A 22,070-nucleotide genomic window follows, 5' to 3' on the forward strand; every position below is an offset into this window, starting at 1 on the left:
TTGTGCAAGACTGACACAAGCTTTGTGTTTTGGTGAATTTTCATTTGTCATATTTGTTCCTTACTGGTCAGTGCTTCCTAGCTGTTAGTTAGTTAATAGAGAATAACACTTCAGTCAAGGCTGTGAGGATTGACATGGCTGACTTGTTCTCATCACCCCCTGCTGGTGTTTAGCCCTGTTTCCTTTGCTCATCTCTCTCAAGTTTTGTCTGAGAGCTGTGTGTCCAGTTCTGATGAACTATTACGGATGCCTAGGAAGCTCTGCATCCTTCTGTTCTGGGTGTCCTGATTTCAAAGGATACGTCTACCTATTGTTGGGATTGACACCTCTGTCAGTTGCTTGCTTATAGATGGAATGAGATGAAATGTGAGACCTGTGAACCTGGCTGGATGCACTCACCCTGCGTTCAAAGCTGGTATCTCGCCTGCACAGGACAGCACACACCCATCAGCTCTGTGCCCCAGCTTTGGAGATCCTACTGCTGACTGGGAAATTGTGCAAATTGTTTTCTGAGCTCCAGTAGGTTCATATGGGCATGGAAAAACTTTTCCATTAAGAGAGAAAGAGTAGATGATGCCCTTCCTACATGGAAACAGAGCACAAGAAGAGAAAAACCATGCGGGTTACTTCAAAGCTGTTTTCCTTCCTGGTTTCTTCTGTGTGGAGTGGTGGGTGATAAGTAGTAGTGGCTTGTTCATTTGTTGGGTTTTTTTTTTTAACATTTGGGGATTCCTGGTCTGATACTATGAATGATAAATTAATTACCAGGATCATCTGGCAAGTTGTCAGCATACTAACTACTTCCTGTACAGATCTGAGTTGCAGAAAGGGAAGACTACTGGAAAAGAACAGGAAAATGCTAACAAACACCAAGTATATGTTACTTTATTGAGTCAGGCTACACCTGAAGGTCATTCAGCTCAAGTAATCTTAGAGGTTGCTAGCGAGTGTAGTGTATGATCTGTCTTATTCTAATGTGTGTTACAATTACCATGTTGTAGATGGGGTTCATTGCAATCTTAGTGTCAGAGAAAGAGCACCCTAATTATGTTAAATTGAGTGATAGCCATACTTAATCACCACTGAGGTAAAGTTAGGTTGCAGTGTCGTGAGTAACATACCACAAATTGATACAATGCCCAAATTCTTCTCTAAGCCTGTATAGCAGTGCAAAATGCTAACTAAAGCATTAGCTTGGTTTTCATTAGTAGTAGCTAAATATTTATTCTTAGGTGAATTGTACTGGCAAGACACCGAGTCTGTGATTCCTGAGAGAAGAGTTAACAGATGCTGTGTATTCAGAAGAATTGCATTTTTGTGAGGTTCTTCTTTACTGTAATTACAGCTAGGATGGCAGTCTCTACCTACCTAGGAAGTTATTAAATTGGGTCAACAGCTAAAAAGGCTTGAGAAGGGACATTGATGACAGCAAGTGGTACATACACAGGAAATAAATGGCAGCGTGGTCCTGGGCGTGATAGGATTTTAAATGTTGTAAGGGTGCCATTAACACGTAAGTAATAATACATTAGAGAAAATACAGTTATCATTAGATGATGAATAATTCTCAGATGCCTTAACAGACACTAGGCTCAGAAGACTGCTTCTAATCCTATGGGATTGATTATTCTGTAGTAGCTGTATTCCCTGGAATCATCTTGTACTGTAGATATTTAATAATATCTTAGTTATTATTACTTGAAGAAGCTCTGCAGTTGAGTGCTGTCATCACTAAAAGACTGCTGGTACAAGCTTTTCAGACATTTGCTTGTCCTCCCATCACCCCCTGCTTAGGATCTTGTAGAGCCAAGCTGAATCCTGGTCTGTGGTTAAAAAGTAAACAAAAATCCTGTGTCAGGTATTCACATTCATGTGTGGGACAGAGGAAGGCTGTTGCTTTAGATTGATATAGCACAGTAACTGTGGGACTGGAGTTAAAGTAGATTGACAAGTAATCAATTTTAAAGGTGAGGAAGAGTCACCTGCCTTGGGGCTGCCTTTCAGAGAAGGAAGATAAGATTTTTGTCAGAAGTAGAAATTTGGAGAAGCCGAGGCAGATAGGGTCCCACCAGATAAGTCACTGGGACTGAGCACTGTTTGCTTGCCAGAGATCAAAAAATGTAAGTGCTCTGCATTTACAGGGAGCTTGCCTCCCATGCAACACATGAGAACAAAGGAAGTCTCAGCAGCTCTGTTAATGTGTTTGAGTGTTTTTCTGGACTGATGGTTTAGTATCTGGCCCACACCACACCTCCATCACCTACTGACCTTTACCTTGTTGAGAGCCTGGCCTTTCACCTTTATTCCCAGGCTGCCTGCAGCCTTGCCTGAAGACATGGGGTGGTGGGATCCCAGGGCAGCCTTTATCTTCTTTGCCCATGCCTGCCTCACTCTAACCATACTCTTTTCATTTGGTTACTTCCCAGTGAGATTTTTTCTTCTATTTACTGCTGATGTGTGTTTGGGGCTCATTAATAAATGTGAATTTTCCATATCAGTAGAAAAGATCCGTAAGTGATCTTGGAGAATAATATAGATCAGGGAGGAGCGTGCTGTGCAGAACAGCTTGGGCCTCTGCTGCACTTTTCCCTGCACTTCCCCCCTGTGGTTTATTTCTATTTAGGTTCATCAGTTAAAGGATGATAATAATGTATGTCCTAATACCTTTCTGATGCCTCCTGCAGCATCTGAAACTGCAGGTTTTGCAAATGCTGCAGTCATCATGAATGACTTGGAGAGGAGAGGGTTGCTTACACTGTTTGAATAAGCCCAGTGACACAGATACTGTTCCATGTAAGTTCAATTTGATGTTATTCATGGAAATGTGGCTAAGAGCTCCAAGTCAGACACAGTGTAGGCAGCCTAGGTGCAAGGTTTCCTTCATAGCCCTGGCAATTCATCTTGATCCTGATTTTTAGAAATTTCCTGTGCAATTTCAGCCTTGTACCTGCTCCCCATCCTGGTCATTACCAGGCATGTAAACATGCATGCATGTACATGGCTCTGGCAGTGTGCCTCCCCTGTGCCACATTTTTATTACAGCCCAGACTTCCAAATTGATCTGCCAACATAACTTGATCTGATCTGCAGCACAGCTTATTGCTTCTCATAAACCACTGCTGATGTTCAAGTCTGCAGTACTGTGGCAGAGGACACAATGTAGATTAATGTGGAGAGGAAAAGGGTTTTATTAGCATAAATTAGCTTAAATGTACACTTATTTCTTAAAGTTGTAACAAAATTTTAATCAGGAATGACATGGCGCTGCTCTTGGGGTAAGAGGTGCCCAGAAAAAACGACATGCTGAAATTTATGCTGATGACAAAAAGAAACAGGGTAGCCCTCCGTAAACTGCATGCTCACACATCTATTCTGTTATTTATGATCAGTGACGGCAGCGCAGAAAATGGAGAAGGGTAACATTGATCATTTACAGGGATCAATGATCAGTGATCATAACAGTGACAAGGAGAGAGAAAGTGCTGCTGAATAATGAGTAAATTTTGTGTGATTTTTGTTTTGTGCTCTGAAACCTTGAGAAATCACTGTTATGTAGGTATGCATGGTTCACTTCTTGTAACTGAAGAACAGAAGAAATCCTGGTAGAACCAGCTGGCTTTTACCTGCATGGTGAAAGGAAGCATGGGCTGGCTTTGGGCTTTCCAGTTGAGAGACACTGGGTAAAATTCTAGCAGAGAACAAGAACTTGATTTTTATTTGCTTTGCTCTGGTGTACAGAATATTACCAGTAGTAATAGATTCAGCAAATATGCTTTCTTAGGTCAGTGTGGCCACAGGAGGTTGAGTGGTTTTTAAATTGTCTGTATTTTCATGCAAATGTGTATAGAGCTTCAAAGGTACTTCTTTAACTCCACAATTTTCCATTAAATTTTTAAGTAGTTAAAATATATGCTATTGTCAAATGGACCAGAGTTTGATAGCATCCTCTGTTTTAGTGTACTCTTCAATAGTTTGAGGTATCTCTTAAAATAAGCATGCAGTTTTCAGATGCTGCTTTGTTATCTAGGTGTTGAATAAAACAAGTGTTCAGGATAATATAATGCCTATGTAACTACTTCCTTTGCTCTCAGTGTTAAAATGAACAGTAAAAAAACCAAAACCCTAAACTGTTTAGAGTGGGAAGAAGCTGACAGGTATGGAGTAGTGACAATGAAAATAACAACAAAAACAAAACACAGAACAAAATACAGCACTTTTTTCATCATCTGAGCTGTCAGGGTAGAGATGTGACCAGCAGTCGTGCTGTAATCAGGTAAGTCTCTTCTCAGAACACTGCTGTAGACTCTGCTGTCAGATCTTTGCCAAAGGCAGGTTCATACATTCCCCACAAAGTGCACAGCTAAAGAAAATGAGCAATCCTCTGAAATGGGTGTTCCAAGGCAAAGACTTGATTTTTGCTAATGCAGGCTTTTTTGATGAACTGAACATATTGCTCAATTAAAGACTTGTACTTGGGAAAATTGCTGAAGTTGTATAGCTCAAAGTTCAGGTGGCTGAAGGCTCTAAAGGAGGCTGAAACACTGAGGACATCGAGGCATTTGTTTTTTTTTTCCAATCGCTGTGCAGAAAAGATGTGCCCTCTGTGATACAAGAGAATCCTAAAGATGTGCCATGATTTGTATTTCTTGTGAGTCTGCTCTCAGCTGGCAGGCTTTCTCCTGAGGCAGAAAATAAGTGAAGGGTCTCACAGTGCAGACTGTGCACTAAATTTGTGGGTTGTGCCACTTGGGAACCAAAGTCACCTGACTACTGTGACTGACTGCTTAGAGGCTGGTGTTTCCAGAGTCACCTGCACAATAAGAGGGGTGCTGACAGCCACACCTTGCCACACTCTGACTGCAAGGGGTTCACAGATGGAAAAGAGGAGAGGTAGGGGTTTTAGCTGGTAAACAGTTATCTTTCTCTAAAACACCACTGCTGTGCTAGAGGTCAGATGTACAGGAGGAGCAGGAGATGAACAAACAAAAATTCTGTCGGCAAGTGTCTACTGCACATATCGCACCCTCCCGTTGCCGTAGCCTGAGCTTGAAGGGAACCTTGCTAAAGTGGCTTCAGGTGTTATTCCTCTGTGTTACCCTCTGCACTAGAGACTGGTAAGAGGATGTTGGTCTCAGCCTTAGCTGCACCTTTCAGAGCCCAGTGTAATAGATGAAAGCTATTCTGAAGTGGTGTTTGCACTAAGACATAAGAATACAATCTGCAGTCTGATCTGCTTCTGCAGACTTTTCTGTGGGGAATTTGCAAATCCTATCATACACACAGCTGAGGGCACTGATATCCTAAACTGCTGCAGCAACCCCATGCTATCTGCAAATGTTCCTCTTTGCTCAGGGAAGATCATGAGCTTGGAAACACTGAGCAGCTGCTCAGCATGGTGGGATGGAGACAGGGCAAGGCTGTTGCTCAATGCAATAGCTTTGCCTTTGCCACACAGTCCTGTGGCTTGGGCAACCTGCCTCTTCCAGCTGGGAAATGCGAGAGAAATGCCATTTTTTAATTTATTGGAAGAGCCTGTCAAAGGAGCTGTGGAGAGCAGAGCTGCACAGAGGGCTTGGACAGGCACCCCACAAGAAGCTGCTGCAGTGGTAGCATGGCCCCTTGGAGGGCTCCAGGTTTCCTCACTGTTGCTGTCTCCAGAGTGCTCTGGTGAAAGGCTGATTGCCTGAGCAGCTGCACCTCATGCCTTCTTAGGTAACAGCATGTGCAGAAGGTATTTAGTTTTATTAGCTAAGATAGTTGCTACTAATTAAAGATTGTAAAAAGCTTTCAAATTAGGTGCAAATTGAATTTTCCTTTTTAAGCCTGTAATGGAGGTGTGTTGCTAATTGAAGATACTTAGCTTGGCTGTGCAAGAGTCATTTTATGTGCCTTGTCTGTGCAGGAAGCTGCATCCATTTCTATTAGCTGTCCCACGTGCATGGATGGGTGAGTCAAACTTGATTCATCCACATTAACACATGCAACAGGTTCAAACAGGACTGAGGAGGCACAGCCTGTCCCCAGGGGCCCAGTATTCCTGTGGCAAGAACTGGGGTCCTCTTTTTAAGAGGCTGGAAATGCTCACGGGCAAAAAGCCACCGGTCTTGGGGAGCTGATGGAATGGTGGTGGCCTTTCCCCCTCTGTGAGGTTGGCTGAGGCAAGGAAGGGTAAGGTTTGAGTGATATTTGGGCATTCCATTTTAATTGTGTTGGGGAAGCATCTTTAAAATCCAAGAGAAGATGAGCAATTAATTCTTCTCTTCATGTCTGATTGCTGTCTGTGACTTGAAGCAAACACCAGGTTCAATTCCTATGTCTGAGTCAGGGAGGCTCTCCATCTTGGGGTTTGATTTTTTTTGTAACACTTCACCCAGCTGTGAAGGTCACTGAACTGTTGCCAGACAGGTAAGGAATAGGTAACTTTTCTCTTCCAAAATACAGTTTGATGCTCACTGCTCATTCTGTTAATTAGAGCAAAAGTGAAAGGTTCATGTCAGTTGCAATTAGAAATGTCCCTAGACTAAGTTTTGGCCTCCCAGAGCTAATAGTAATAGCAGTTGGTGTTATATTTATAGTTTGCTTATGCCTTGGTGATGATAAGAACTAATTCATAAATGCAATTTAGTGTAATATAGGCACTAAAAGTTTGTAAGAAACAACATCCTCTAACATGTCCAGTCGCAAGTTATTTTAAAAATTGTGCAGACAGATAAAGCTGAAAAGACAGAACATACTTCTCCTAAATTTCTGCTTTAAAAGAAAAAAAACATCCAAGTCATGAGTTTCTACAATTCCTTGAGATCCTTATTGAGAAAAAAAAAAAAAAAAAAACAAAAAAAACTTGTAGAAGGGCTGCTACTGGCTTAAGAGGCCAGATTGACCCGAGACCATGGAAGAAAATGGAACATGAGATTGATCCCTAAACAGCATGCTTTAAGAGACAGCATCTCAAGTCCAGCTGCTGCTTGCACAGCCCCATTGGATTGGCTGTGGAGAGCAAAGCAGGCCATGGTGGGGAGCTGGCAGAGGAGCTGTGTGGCTCTATCCCCACTTGACCTCAGCTGCTGAGGCTGGTTGGCTGAATAAACTGCAGGAAAAAGAGAGATTGCTCATTTTGCTTTCCACAGGAGGAAATTAGGATAAAGAATTAGCAGTTGATGCAATAGCAGCAAGGACAAGAATACAGGTATAGGAGGCCAAGTGCAGGCTTTGAAATTTATTGTCCCAAATTTGTAATGCAAGGTCTCTTCCAGCATCCCACTGCTCACCTCTGCCTATATCGACATCCACTGACCAGGTATCTCACCTCAAAGAAGGGGAGAGGAGGATATTTTATGCTAGTTTAGTTTTCAGTTCCCAGAGGTCTCAATCTAAAAAGACAGGCTTTTTTGATATTTCCATTTAGGACAGAGCTATATAGCAGCAAACCCCTGTTCATGCATACATCACTAAAAAACTTGTTTTGAGCTCAAGAACTGGGGCATGCCAGAAGTTGCCTTTAGCATTATTCAGATGAAGCAAATGCACCAGGCTACATGTCGTGTTTTTGAATGACTGAAGCATCATTAGTTTTAAATAATACAAGAGATCTGAGGAAGGCTGTAGTAAAGAAAAATCCAACAGCAATTCAGAATAATACTACTTGTGGATAATTCATTTCTGTACTTCCTTGTGCAGAGCATGTAGCAATTGTTGTCGGGCAAAGACTTTTATCAGCCAAAGCATAGCTGTTGGCAGTGGCAACCAGTCTACTTCAGTGGATTGGCATGAATGTATTCCTGCCTCATACTCATTACAGATCCTTTAAACTGATCTTTTCAGCTAGATAATACTCAGCATACTGTAAGTATCTACTTAATACTTTGTCAGTATTTTCTCAATAAATTGGTGCAGAAGTGACCTGAAATTTTCTATATACCTAAGACTGACATATAGGAACAGTGCTGTGAGGAGTGAACAAACTGTGCACACCACTTCAGTGGTATGAGTTGTAACGCTTTCATAGAAATGCTCATAAACACTAATGAAATGCAAACTTATCAATGAAAATGATCAGAAAATACTTGGAGCTGTGAATATAAAAATATATGGAAAGCTTGAGATTGTTATCATCAAGAGGAGCTTTTTGATAATAACGGAATAACAAAATATGTTATGGTATTTTATGAAGAAAAACTTCATGGCCCAATGCCTGTTGAAACTCCCATGAAAACCCTCTCAGAATTAGAACCAGTGAAAGATACTATATGTTAACTAGGGAGTTTAATTTCTAATAACAAGGAGGAGCTGTTGGAGATGTCACAAATTTAGTGTCTCTTGTTCTTAAATCTGCCACATGAAAAGGTGGTGTGAAAAGTGATGGTGAATGTGGGGCGCATACCTGTTTGTGCTGTGTGAATGGGTATTTCAGCAGATATTCAGTAAAACTTGAAATATGGATTCCTGCAGTGTCTGAAGTCTCTAGTACAGTTCCCTTAATGATAAGCCAACATTAACTTGGAGGTACCCAGTGGCACTTAGCCATTAAGGTATTAGTTCCTTTTTCATTTGTGATTAAGATATGAAGCATGTATTGTTAATATTGAAAACAATGTAACTTTTGCTATTTTATGAAGTTGAGGGAAAGCTTCCTGTGAGTTTCTCAACAGGTAACCAAATGCATTTTAAATAATGTACTCTGGGCTGTTTGTGTTTCTGTTCAAGAATTTGGCTTCCTCTGTGCCCCAAAGGTTTATAAGCAGCTGTCTTCCAACTCTGTGCACTACAACCAAGTAGAGCTTTTTCTGTGTCCTGATTCACAGCCAGATGTGTTGGAACCTTGGCAAGGGCAGCAAGCTCTGAAGCAGAGGCAAGAACAAATATCCCTGAACTGGGGTAGAGGCATTTAACTGGTGATGGTCTTAAACTGGGTGCACTGTAGACTGCTGAGAGAGGAAAGGCATGTAAGGTAGTCTGGTGAGTAACGGAAACACAGCTGCTCTCAGGTTTGCATCTTCAAGTTGACTGCAAGTTTTAGCAGGAGCTGTTCCCATATATCTGGATTGTACATAAGGTCTCTTGTATGTTTCTTGTCTGAAGGCAAATAGGTGTTGGGTGCTCAGTGCAGGAATTCCCATAGCCCTGGCACTGACGTGAACTCTCTGATGAACTCTCTCTAATATGTAGCCACTTGTTCTTGTAGAACTGTAGAATTGTATCTGACATCTCCCATTCCCACCAAATATGGGTGTGACAGTGGGTTCAAAAGCTGTACAAACAGTGAGTTTCAGAGGGAGCATCAACTATATAGAGCAAGACTGAATAAGCAGCAATTTTTGGAGCCCTCTCCCTCCTGAGCATGTTTGGTACTTCCCAGAGAGCTCTCCAAGCTTGGGACTAGAGTGTGACAAGTTCTCATACTTTCAGAGGAACAGATGTGTGGTGGGGAGCAGGATGATAAAGGAGATGAGGAGACTGAGGCACATGGAGGTAAGGATGCAGCGAGGTGGGAAGTAACCTCTGAAGTCCAGGGAACCAGTAAAGAGGAGCTGCATGTTCTGAAGTAAGAGAATCCAAGTTCCTCTCTTACTACATCTGGAAAGCAAAGGCAAAATGCTTGTGACAGTCACTTGTTGCTAATAACAGGGTAGTGGGAAGGACAGAAATCTAAACAAGATAGGAAACAGCTAATACCAGGAAGACAAGCATTAAAGCCTCAGGGTGACCTGAAATTCAGAGGCTGACAATGCATTGATTGAGTGACAGAAATCTTTGCATCCAGGTATATTGGAGTTGATATTACATTGGAAAGGCTGTTACTGACTCCATGGATTCAGGATAGCAACAGAAGTGACCAGACAAATGACACGTGGAAGTTGGTGGCTAATCTTTTTTCTGAGTAAGGACTATGAGCAGAGAATAAAGATCTATGATTGTTTTGGTTTTTGTTTATTTTGCAGTATTAGTTGCCTGGCCTGAAAACCTGCTGGTACCTTATACATCAGAAGCCTAATTCTGATAACAGTGTTAAATGTGGGAAAGCAGTCAGACCTCTCTGATTATGAACTTGATTCCTGAATATGAAAGGAGGCAAATTGGTGTTGAATGTCTGGTAGAGACCGACCTATCTCAGTAAGCATGTTGGAGAGCTGCTCAGGTCTGGGATGCAGTCTAGCATAAGCCCCTTCCAGCAGCTCATTTATGTGCTGGAAGACACCAGTAAGTACCTGCTGGCCATGCTTACATTAACAGCCTTGAACACTCAAGAACGCCAGCTTTGAAATCACCATGCAGTGTGCAGTCCCTTCGTCTTCCGTCTGGCTGTTCAGCCATGAATTATTGATGGCCTTCCACCCTCCCCTCCCGCCCTGCTCCCGCAGAGCTCTTGTGCACTGCTGAGCTGAAGCAGGTGCAGAGGCCAGCGTGGAGCCAGAGCTGCTGATCTCCAGGCTGTCGGGTCTTGTTTCTTTTCATGCATACTTCCTAGCACTAATAGGGGCCACTTGATATTGGTACAAAACTGAAGAGGGCTTGCAGAGAATCTAAGTTTTTTTAAAACTTCTTTTCCAGTTATTCAGCCATTACTAATTTTCTTATGAATGTCTTACTGGTGGGTGAGAGCTGTGTCTTGCTGAGTTGACTCCAGGTATAAGGATTCTGTTGCCCCACCACCCTGGTTAAGTAACAGATTTATGCAGTCTTGTGTTTCCTGCCTTTGTGCTTCAGACAGCTAGTGCTGTGAGACATGTTAGATGGAGAGCAAGTGTCTAATTCATGTTGATTTTTCACTTGTGTTGCTTTTATTTGTTTTTTTTAATGAAGTTGTTAGCATTAAGTACCAAATCCTGCTCACTCACTTTGACTTTAGGGTAAAGTAAGTAGTGAAAAAATCTGTCAACACTACTTATTTCAGAGGATTTCTTTACTTTCTTAGTTAGTCCTCTTTATGTAGAACATAAAACCTCATTCTAAAGGAATGCTCTGTATTAAAAATTGCAAAGAGAAGTAGTTTGCATTTAGCTTTTCTTGTGAAAACATGAATAGACCCAGCATTCAGTTGTGGTTGAGTAAAGAAATTTCAGTTGACTCATGCTCATTCATATTTGAAGTTTGATTTTTTTTATAGTATATGTGTGCATACATGTATATATTTCCCATTAGCCAAGCATGCTCTCACAGGTGAGAATTACGTGCATCTGTCCTAAGACAGATACTTCAAATAAGTGTTCTTGGCTTTTTGCAATTTGCAGGGTTCATGTATTAATAGAAGGATCCACATTTGGTCTTTCCATCTTAACAAAAATGTGACATCATGTCAGAGCAAGAAACGGCTGGTAGTAGAAATAAAGTGGCAAGAGAGCAGAGTAACTAAATTGTTACTGAAGCTTACTGAAAAGCTCATTACTCAATCTACCTGAAAAATATAATAAGGTTTTGGCTTCAGGAGCTGATCAAAATGAAAAATGTTCATCAAAGCTAGGTTGTAGCTTAAACATCTTTATCTGCTCTCTGTTAGTTTAGGAACAAAGTCCCTCAGAAGTCTATAATCAAGATGTTTAAATGTGAAACATCTATTTATGGTGTTCAGCTAACTAAAGAGACAGACACTAAAAAAAAAAAAAGTTTAATTTATGTATTTGTGCCAATCTCCTCTGCTAATAGACAAAGACTAATAGTGTCATAAGCTTCACGAATCCAGTAAGCAGAGTGTACAGCAGCACTGAGCTCAGAGCCCAGCTATGTCTTTTTCTGCTGCCTGATGTTAGATACAGGCAGCCCAAGTCAATTCTCTTTCCCTGGGACTGATGGTGGAGTGGCTGCACCTTTGGTGCTGCAGGAGTGTTTTTTCCACCTACCATTTCCTGTCACAGCACCGTCTTCTGTCTCAGAGCTGCACTTCAGGAGGGAACAGTTATCCACTGCAGCAGTTGTGTAAGCTACCACATTTGGCTTTCAGTTTGAAAGGACTCATGGTTACTGTGCTCCTCTCCTTCCCCAGGAAAGGTTTCAGATAGAAGGCTCCTGAGCTGCTTCTCTAGTTTTCATGTGTGGAAAAATGAATGAGAGTGAAATGTGGCACCATGTTTCAATGCAAACAGCGCTTACCCTTAAGTGCTGTATGTCCTCAAGTCCTTGGGCAACTGCACAAATGAAGGAGGGAGGTATGGAGGCTTAGGGGCAGAATCTGGCAGTTGGATGGAAGATCAAACCTGGATGGACAAGGGTTACAACAGGTTGCTAAGAAGGGAGGAACATAAAGGAAAAAAAAAAGCTCTGGAGTAAGTTTCTTGAGTTCTTTTGTTGTTGTTTTTTTTCCTTACTATCTGAGTTGGAAAAAAAAAGTTACAGAAACTCAACCCACTGCTGCAGAACTACATAGTTTTAGTTTAGGGGAGAATTTATGTTAAAAATGTATTTTTTGTGTGATACAAGGAAGTACTAAATAAATTTCTTTGGGCAAGTTTTGTTCTTATCAACAAGAATAATTGTCATACTTTTGTTTCTGTTCTTTTTTTGATCAACCTGTAGCTGCATTGCTACAAAAAGTTAGTGCACTGAAACACAAATGGCTGGAACGGGTGCTAGATATCTTTTAATCCTGTCTCAGTGCTACTTTTGTTGCTTTGTAGTTGAACAGAGAAAAAACTTGGGAAATAATACCTTAGAAAAAGGAAATTTTAGAATAGGTAGACTTTGAATCTGCCTCGATGGTGAATAAATTAACACTTCAGTGACCTTAACTGGTAGGAAGATGATTTTATAGCAAAGTGAAACCCCCTTATACTCTTTTGCCAATGATTTACCATGAAACGCTAGTGTCAGAGTTGGCACTAATAAGATTTAACAGCATAGGGGTACAAGTCAGGCATACTAACATGTAGATCCTTTGTATCTAAAAGTCAAAGTCACATTTCTGAGTATCCTATGTGTTTTTATAAAACCTGGAATGGGAGAACAATTTAAGCATCATAAAACAATGATCCCAGTTTCTTTAGAAAACCATTAAATGTATTTCCCATCTGTGTGTAAAATTACTTTCATTCCATCCTGGAATGAGGAAGGCAAATAATTTTAATGTGATCTGTGATTTATATTGTAATTCTAGGTGCTTAAAACTCATGTTTATGTGTTGTTCTTTGTATGTTACTCTCTTTCAGTAATTAAATCCATGTGAACTACAACCAAATACCACATCTGTCTCTCAGCTGCCATTCTACAATTTAAAAAAATCAACTCTTGTAATGTAGTTATGTATTTAACAATTCCATCTTTTGGCATCAAGCATTACATTAAAACATAATGAAAAAGATATTCTGGCTAACCACTCTTGTACAGCTGAGATGTATAGGTTTTTAACATTTTTTTCTTTAATCAAGCAATATTCTACAAGCAAAGTATACTAGTACAGAAGCCATTGGTTGGGAAAGTAAGGTACAGTTGAAGTCAAAACCGTGTTGTAGACCAGTTGCTCCTGTATAATAAAATTTAGGATGTTTATGGTGTTGTTACCTGTGCTAGGTGTTTTCCCTCCACACCATGAGAACAGAGCTAATTGAATACAAAATCCATGAGAAAACTTAAGTGTGTCATGCAAAGGATTATTTATGTTCTGGAGTGAATGCTTTCTTCATTTGAAAGGAAGAAAATCCACCCACGTGTAGATGCAGATATCATATGAAGTGATATAAAAAAGGGTAAGAGTAGCTGTTTCATCTTTTGGAGGCAGCTCACTCTCCCTCATTTGATGTGGTCACATGTTGGAACAGCCACCAAGCTGTAGCCACAGGATGCAGTGTCTGCTCTTTTTATTCTGTCCTGTCCTTTCTCAGTGAATAAAACAGCAAGCTGGCATTACAGGGCCAGAGATGGCCTTTTGTGTTGTCTGCTGGCAGGAGAGGCAGGCGAGAGTGCCTTGTGTTCTTGCTGAGCAATTCTGTGTTGTGAGCTGTGTCTTCAGTTGTCTCTTACACAGTGCCCTGGAGAGAAGATTGTATCATAAAGTACCAAAAGTAAGCAATACCTTTCTTTGTAGAGTTTCTGACTTCCAGTCCACATGTAGTTTTTCCCCATCCTCCCATCAAATAAGGAAAAATACTGGTTAGGTGTCAAGAGGTAGAAGTCTTTAAAATCAGTGTCTCTGGTAGGGTTCATTTTTAGCCATTTCTGCTCAAGAAAAGTGCATGAGTGTTGTGCAGAGCTGGGACACCTATGATTCTCTCAGAAAATTTTTGACAAGTATTGTAAAATAGGGGGTTAAAACAGCAGAGCCCCATTTGTGCATTAGCTGCATTAAATGCCAGAGTTGAATCAAGCAGCAGTTTGAAGCTGAGATTTGAAAAAAAAAAAAAAGCTGATGTGGCATCATTTTTATTAACTGCCACTTATAACTCTTTTTATATGAAGAAGGAAAATTATTCTTTTTCTAAGGTGTTGTAATTTTTTTTTGTCTTTAGCAATATCATTACTAAAAAGTTCAGAGCTAACAGCAATGGAACCACTGAATAAATCATAAAATTGGTGCTGAAGTAAATAACTTCACCCATGGTGAGGACTGTAATTGAGTTGTGGCAGAACTCATAACTACTGTTTGATTTGCAACATTTTCTTTGCCAAAGGGAAAGCACCAGTCAATCTTGGCATAATAAATGGTAATTTCAGTGCATGAAAATGTTAACAAGTCCTGTACTGATGATCATGTTATGAGAATCATGTGCCTTTTTAATGCATGCATTCTGCTGAGGAATCTGTGAGGTTTCGGTTTTTCCTTCTAGCAATAGCTGCTATCAAAGCCAAGGACCAAAGCACTTGAGTGGCTCAGTTAAAGAACCTCTCTGAGTCCTATGTTATGCAAACTTTCCTATCAGCATAATTTAGCATATTTGAATAAATTAATTGCCAAATGAAGATAACCTTTGTCAGACAATGTGCAATCTGTTTTGATTAATGCTCAAATTTTAAATTTAATCTAATATTTTTCATTTTAGTACTGCTCACCAACACATCAGAGAGTGAAGTAGAGTACTTGAAAAACATTTCTTTGATAATTGCTAACTGCCCAAATGTTATCACCTCGCTAAGAAAATTACTTTCATACTTTGCAGTGTTTAGCCATGGTGTGGGTGGACAGCAGTGGGACTGCTTTTTGTTTGGAACTCCTTCCCACAGCTAGTACAGAAAGCGTCATAGTGCTAAACTCTTCAGCATTGTCTCTTTGTGGGCTAAACCAAGCTGTTTCCAACACTGGTAATCTTGTATGTATTTGTGTTCATAAACCAATCATTTTTTTAAAATAGATGTATTTAAAAGGTATCAAAAAGCAATGTGAAGAAAATACATAGTTTTAGAGGTATCAAAAATAATTAAATCTGCATTCTTTCATTCTCTGACAAATCTTCTCAAAGCCTTTACTTTCCCTCTGTTCTGAAATTCAAAAAAATTTACATTTTCTTTTGTAGTGGTATCTTTTCATCCTGAGTGGAAACTTTGCTGGGTTTTTCTTTGTCTTTGGCTTTTTTTCCTGAGTATTTTTTTTTTATTTTTAGGTGTAAAAACAATATTAGAAATTGCAAGGTGACACTATCACAAGGAGAGGAAGATAAACCAAATACAGCCTTTTGATTGTAGTGAATATGATTTCTTATCTTTCCTGGACTTCTCTGCTTTGTATTGTCCATAGCATTTGGGGGCAATAGGGATATAGCTTATTTTTATTGTTGTAGGACACTTTGCAGTTCAAAGAATTAAATGATGCATGAAATGACCTGTCACACTGTATTATGTGTCACAGTATTACATACACAGAGGAATGCTTGAAAAAAAAGGTAGAAAAATATTCCTGAAGCCTCACTTTGTTGTTGTTTTGAATAAAAACATTTGGTTTTGTGAGCAATTATATATATATATTTCTGCATAATTTATTTTAGCTAAGCCACAGAAGCCTGTCAAAGTAGAAAGAATAGATATGCTGGATTGTTTCCCTCATCAATTCATTAGGTGTCTTCATTTGAAAAGACAGGAGTCTGTGAAGGAAGGCAAGGGCCTCCCATGAAATGGAAAAGGTAACCCCCCCCCCCCCCAATAAATTACCACAATTTCAAAATAAAAAGGCTCTCAGGCGAAGATATGGGAATGGGAATAACAGTTCTTTACTAGGAAAAAAACTAAATTTAAAAAAATGTAATTAGTACAAACAAAACTACTGATAGAGTCAGAAACCTGACACCCTGAGGAGTCATGGTGTTAGAGATAGTCCAGTTAAATGGTGGCTGCTCCTCCTGCTCTGGAGTGGCAGATGAAGTGCTGCTGAAGTGATGATCCAGTAGAAGTGTGCAGTTTTCTCTGAAGGTCTGGTGATAGAGTAGATGGGCCTGGTCTTCCTCTGGGAATCCAGTGAATAGGCTGAGTTGCTGTCTTAAGAAATGCTGATTTTATGCAGGTAGGGATGCTTGGCTCCTCCCTCTGGGTGGAGCATCTCACAATGGGATGATGTAACTTTATCAGTCATGCAGTGAGCCATTCAATGGCACATTAACAGAAGATATCTCCCCAGAGGGAGACATTGTTCTTGGAAAAGATAAGATGGCCCAACAGATGGCAAATAGAATATATGCTTATCTTACAAGCCCGGAAGTTAGGAAAGGTAATGGTAGAGATTTGGTGCCAGTGCTACAGCCTCCCTGCAGGGAACAACAAACCTCAGCTTTTGTGTCTCAAACCGGAAATAATTTACAAACTATTTCCTGCATGGCTCCAAGTATCTTCACTACCAGGGGAGAAGTTAGGAACATCCTTATGAAGCTTTGCAAAAAGAATAGAAAATGGTAATATACTGCATATTTACTAAATCATAATATTCTCAAGTTTATTCTACTTAGTTTTATCGTGTTTTGCCTGCAGTTGATGGTGGTTTGATGAAGCTCAGATTGAATCAAGAAGTCCGCAGTATAAAAGTCTTTGTCTTATGACTCATATATCTTCCTTTTCACTACAAATACCTTTCTGCCCTTTCACAAGGATGTGGACACAAATCTTCCCTCAGCTGTGGGGTCTAAATCAAAGTGCAAATTCAGATTATATCATTTTAAGTAGAAAATAGTCACTTTAAATTGGACTAGGTTTTTTGTTTTCTTCTTCTGTATGTAGAATAAGGTCAGGAATGCAGCAGATAATTCCCCCCCCCCCCCCCCTAAACTGCAGAGTTTGCTCCCTGTTAAAGATTTGTTAGTGGCATAGAAAATCTATTTTGCTTTTAAAAAGCGTGACCCAGAGAACAACACAGCTTTCCCTGAGTGTTTGAGGTGATGCAATGCTCATCATTATTCAGATATTTAAAGATAGCAGTAGCAATGCCAAAATCCTGATTGAGCATATACCAACTGCATCCCAACTTCTTATCTGCTTAATATTTATGCATCTGTATTTCATTTCAATAAATAATATATTTAATGAAATACTTCAGAGCAGTTAGGTAACAGTTGCTGCATTTTGTAGCAAAGGGAGAAAACACTCATGAGGAACAACTTCTCTTTTTATCTTTGCTCAGTAATTTTTGCCAGCCCCAGGGATGGCCTTTTGCACCTTGTTGCATTGAAGGGCTCACTGTCACATGCCAGTGGAGCTGGGATGAAGGTGGCTGGATAGTCCTTTCCTTCCCTGCCTTGCATTGATGTAGTTGGGGTGGGAGGTGGGCAACTCTGATTCCAGCTCCTGAGTAGGATGATGGGCCTTGAGAATATTGTCCAATTCCCAGCTTTGGAAAGTGTGGATGTGAGTTCATTTGGGGTTGTGGATTTGGTTCAAAGTGATCTGGGTGCAGTCCTAACCAGCTCTTCACTTGATCAAGATTTGGGGGGCTGCAAGTTCCTGCATGGTAACAGATTAGTGACCCACCACTGTCTGGCATTTCTTCTGTCTGGAAGTGCCTTATATTTTATGCTCCAGAGGAAAGTGAGCTTCCTCTTCAAGGACTGTGTTTATAAATCTGTGGTTCAGCATCACATAGGGAGAGAGGTGCTGTTTTCTCATGCCGGGTCAGGCACAGACGACAGTGTAATACTAAGATTCTTATGTGTTGCTTCTAAAGTGACTTGAATAACTGTCCTTGAATAATGTTACAAATTGGAGACTCAACCCAATGTTGCTGGAAGATTTAAGATTTCAGAAGCTTTCTCAATTGTTTTATAATAAAAAACCCACAAGGTTCAACATAGTTTTGTCCCGCATGAGAATGATTAATTGATGGCCAGAACTCAAAGTGAAATTCAGGGTGTGGGAGCTAACCCCCCAAAAAAGACCTGGCAAAATCAAAACTGTTGAAAGTAAACTTACTTCTGGAATTTGTCAATTCAAGTTGGTTTGTGCAGGGTTATTCTGGATGTCAGCAGAGTCACAGATTTGCTTCTGAGCATTCCTGAGATTTGGTTAATGGGCTTTACCCAGTGCCCTGCCTGCAGTGGGATGGGCAAGGGGTCTGACTGTGTGCGTGGGAACAGGCGTGGGAGGGGCTCTGCCAGGTCACGTACAGCATCCTGCCCTGCTGCAGTAGTCCCATGAGGGCTGTGGTAGCACGTCTGCTCTACTCCTCATTTGTCACCATATGAGCAGTCTGGAGACCTGCATAGTTTTACATTCAGGGCAGTGATGCAACAGAAGAGAAAATCTCTACTGTTTCCATGGCAGCTTGTGCGTTGGGCCCTGGCTGGAGCGAGGCAGCAGGATGCTGTCAGTCCCTGCAGTCAGTGACTTCAGTATAGCACATCAAAGGAAAGCATCTACTCCTATGCTTCCCCAAACACCTCTTGTTAGTATATGGAGACTATGGTGCATACATTACCAGAAGTGCAGCTCTAGATTTCTTGTTATAACTTCACTTCTTCATATTTCAACCCATGCTGCTGCTCTGTTTTGATTCAATCTTCTTTCTGCACATAGTCATTGCAGAGCACTTCAGATTTATCTGTTCAAATCTGCTGAGGATGGCATGTCAGACGCAGTTAGTACTAGGTGACTGTTGACCTGTGAGAAAAATGGTCTGGGAGGTTCCATTCTGTCACAAGCTGGCAGATACAAATAGCCCACATGGTGCCAGCACCAGTGCCTTCCCTTAGCAGCATTATAAAAAGGACACAGGGTCTAATTTCTTCCTTTTTTCCCCAAAGTGGTGATTTCTTCAATTCAGATGACACACTGAGAAACAGTGTGTAGATCATTCCATCCTACATGTTTCCTGGATGAAATAATCTTTGCATTTATGTGTTTTTCTGTGCATAGATTTGCATAGTTTGTACATTACACTAAAGCCACATCTATTCAATAAATACTGTGTGGCAGAGGTGGTATTTATTTTTTTGAAAGTGTGACTTTCTTCATACCTCTGTCACAATTTTGTGGCCACTTGGTTTCCAAGTGGAATAACCCATGGGGGGTTTATTTAAAATTCATATTGTCTTTTCATTGGATATTTATAATACTTTCCTACTATTTTAAAAAGCTTAACACTTCTACTTATGGAACAAAGTAAATATTTGGTCTGTTTTGGAGGTAGCCTTAGAAGGTTTCTAATTACAGCAGTTGTTCTTTCAATGGTGTAAGATCTCTCAAGCTGATTATGTGCATATATGTGGCATCTTTGTCATAAATGTAGAAAGCATGGGGAAAAAATGCACCACTGTTCACAAGACACTTCTGTTATGATGCATAGTGGAACAGAGGCCCAAGCATTTGCAACTGTAATTGCAGTAGCACAATCAATAAGCAAGAGTTTTTTATTTTTACACAGATTTCTAACATACTGAAGTAGCTTTCTCTTTTAAGCAATTATAGCTCATGTAGAAATTGAGCTCATCGGGAGTTGTCTGTCAAAATGTTTTTAATGAAAAATTGAGTTTGCATAACACTGACACATTGATGTCTTTTGCTTCTCACTGTTGACACTGATGGGCTAAAAAGCTTGATTTTTGGGAAGGGAGAAAATTGCATCAGTTCAGCTCATTTGGAGAATCTCTGTTTGCTGAATTAATTTGATATGCTTTTTTTTTCCTGCTGAATATTAAACCCTGTTTTCCAACTGTGCATATAGTGCCTGAGGGGAATAGCTCCAGCTCTCATTTTCCGTGACTATGTTTTCTTGTAATGCAGCTCAGGCCTGAGCTGGGGGTGCTGTGCAGAGCTGACACTGTAGGCTGTGTTATGGGAGGCACAGTCTGATCAAAAAACTGCTGCCTGGTACTTTCTAGACTCTAGTGTTGCACCTCAGCAGCTGAGTAAGTGTCACAGCTTTTCCCTAGAGATTGTTTTGTATAATCCAATTGACGTGGTGAAACCTGTCCCTCTATGTGATGACTTGTGAGTAGATGCTCACTTTTGTGAAGCTCTAGCTGGATTAGCAGCAGCATACAATTAATCATGACAAATGCCTTGGTGGTTTTTCTTCACTGGTACCCTCCTATTGACAGTAGATATATATAAATGCTAGAGCATGTTACTGGTTTCAAGGTGACGTAATTAGCTCTGTTTCACCATCCCAATAAACATCTGAAGATCACAGTGAACACTTCCTGAAACACACTCAAAATTGAGGGAGATATGTGGTATACCCTGCCTTTATCTGAATAAGCTCTGAAATTTAAAAAGAAGCAGGGAGAACAGATGCAACAGAGAACTCCATCAGGAAGAGCACAAGTTCCACAAGTGGCCTGACTTCAGCTGTCACTGGACATTGATCAGGTGGGAAGCAGCCAAACAGTCCTGCCAGCTGACACATCCGTGCTTTGCTGCCATTTGGTTTCCCTGGGACTGTGGAAGGTTGTCAGAGATGGGGAGCATATCTTGCGTAGTTGTGTGGCATCTGCTATTTGAGGCATCCCAAGTCCTTGGACATCTTTGAATTAAGTCTCAGCACCCCTGTGTAGTTCAGTATTCTCTCTGTTATGCAGGAGAGGAGACTTGGACAGAAGCAGGTGACGCTGACTGCTGAAGGCCACACCACAATTCTCCAGCAGTGCTGCTCTACCGCTTTCCAGCATTCTCTCAGAGGCAAAGTTGTTCTTTCTCCCTTGAGGGTGCCAAAGGGAGCTGTATAGCCCTTATTTTTCAGCCTTTTCTTCTTGTTTTTTGAGCAGAGTGAAATTGTCTGGACCAGTGAAGCAAGTTGGCTTCAGGCATCTTGTCAAATTAACTTTTCTTGTCTGTGCATGTGTGGGCTGTGTAGCAGGAGTCAGCAGGTGCAAAATGCACAGGCACACTGGTAGTGTCAGAGGCACTTATGGGAGTAAGAGCTGGCACTGTGAGAAACAGGTTCTTTTAAACTCGTATTTCAGTGAAAAGATAAAAAGTGCTTATAATTATTGCCATCATGCTAGCTGCTAACAGACTGATCCTTTGCTCTGTGTACCATCCAGCTCCCCCAGTACGCACGAGAGCTGTCATTGGCCAGGTCAGAGAGGATCTTTGCAACTGCACAGTGCTCTCTCTAACCCTACACTTCTAATGTTGGCACTGATGAGTGATGCTTGGACACTCTCCAGCCACAGGTTAGCTGGTGACAGGAAGCCCCAGGGGTAGGGTAGCTGCTGTGAGTAATCAGACAGGCACCTGGTACATACTGAAATATTCAGAAATAGGCAGCAGGAGCTTTCCTGCAGGGTCCAAGGGAATATGTACATCTAACTCAGATGCTAGAATATGAAAAGGGCACTGTTTTCCTCACTAACTCACAAAATAGAATGGAAAAATGGGACTGTGAGGGCCTCTGACATCGTTATGTGTCACTCAGCCACAACTGAGCCAGGGAGTTCCATTAGCTGCCAGTGGTGTCCGGGTGTGGGGCTGTGGGAGGTGGGAACTGGTCGCTTTTCTTCTCCATGTGTAACTTGCCCTTCCCTCAGCGTGTCACCTTCAAGGCCAACCTTGACCAGGGCTCAGAAAGGCTGTGTGTGCTAACTTGCAGTAGAAGGGGTGCCAGCTTTACCTTGGTGCTGGGAGGAAGAAAAACTACTGCAAAGTTGAGAGTTGTTTTCCCTCTTAAAATGGTAATGGGATGTTGGGTAACACTGACCCAAAGTTTCCAGGCTGTGGTTGTTACATTTGTTGTT

The 22,070-nt window shown here is 41.0% G+C and overlaps 1 protein-coding gene and 1 long non-coding RNA gene across 6 annotated transcripts in view; one reads left to right on the top strand and one right to left on the bottom strand.

The window, feature by feature from the left end:
* RGS6 (regulator of G protein signaling 6) overlaps positions 1 to 22,070 on the top strand; it is a 258,597-nt gene that overhangs the window by 128,595 nt on the left and 107,932 nt on the right. Inside the window, exon 1 of one of the 4 annotated variants that reach the window (XM_053945327.1) lies at positions 18,727 to 18,778. The exons of the other annotated variants lie outside the window; for them this stretch is intronic. Coding sequence (XP_053801302.1) covers positions 18,758 to 18,778 — 21 coding nt within the window. The 5' untranslated portion in view covers positions 18,727 to 18,757. Of the gene's footprint in view, positions 1 to 18,726; positions 18,779 to 22,070 lie in introns of those variants that run through there. 4 annotated transcript variants of the gene reach the window in all.
* Positions 16,101 to 18,564, bottom strand: LOC128789392 (uncharacterized). 2 transcript variants are annotated; one of them, XR_008431394.1, is made up of 3 exons: positions 18,501 to 18,564; positions 18,307 to 18,388; positions 16,101 to 17,026 (listed from the first exon to the last, which is right to left on the bottom strand). It is a non-coding gene; the product is annotated as an uncharacterized LOC128789392 (long non-coding RNA). The 2 variants fall into 2 exon arrangements; XR_008431393.1 differs by having other exon boundaries at positions 18,307 to 18,547.

Source organism: Vidua chalybeata, chromosome 6, assembly GCF_026979565.1.
Source record: "Vidua chalybeata isolate OUT-0048 chromosome 6, bVidCha1 merged haplotype, whole genome shotgun sequence".
Taxonomy (NCBI): Eukaryota; Metazoa; Chordata; class Aves; order Passeriformes; family Viduidae; genus Vidua; species Vidua chalybeata.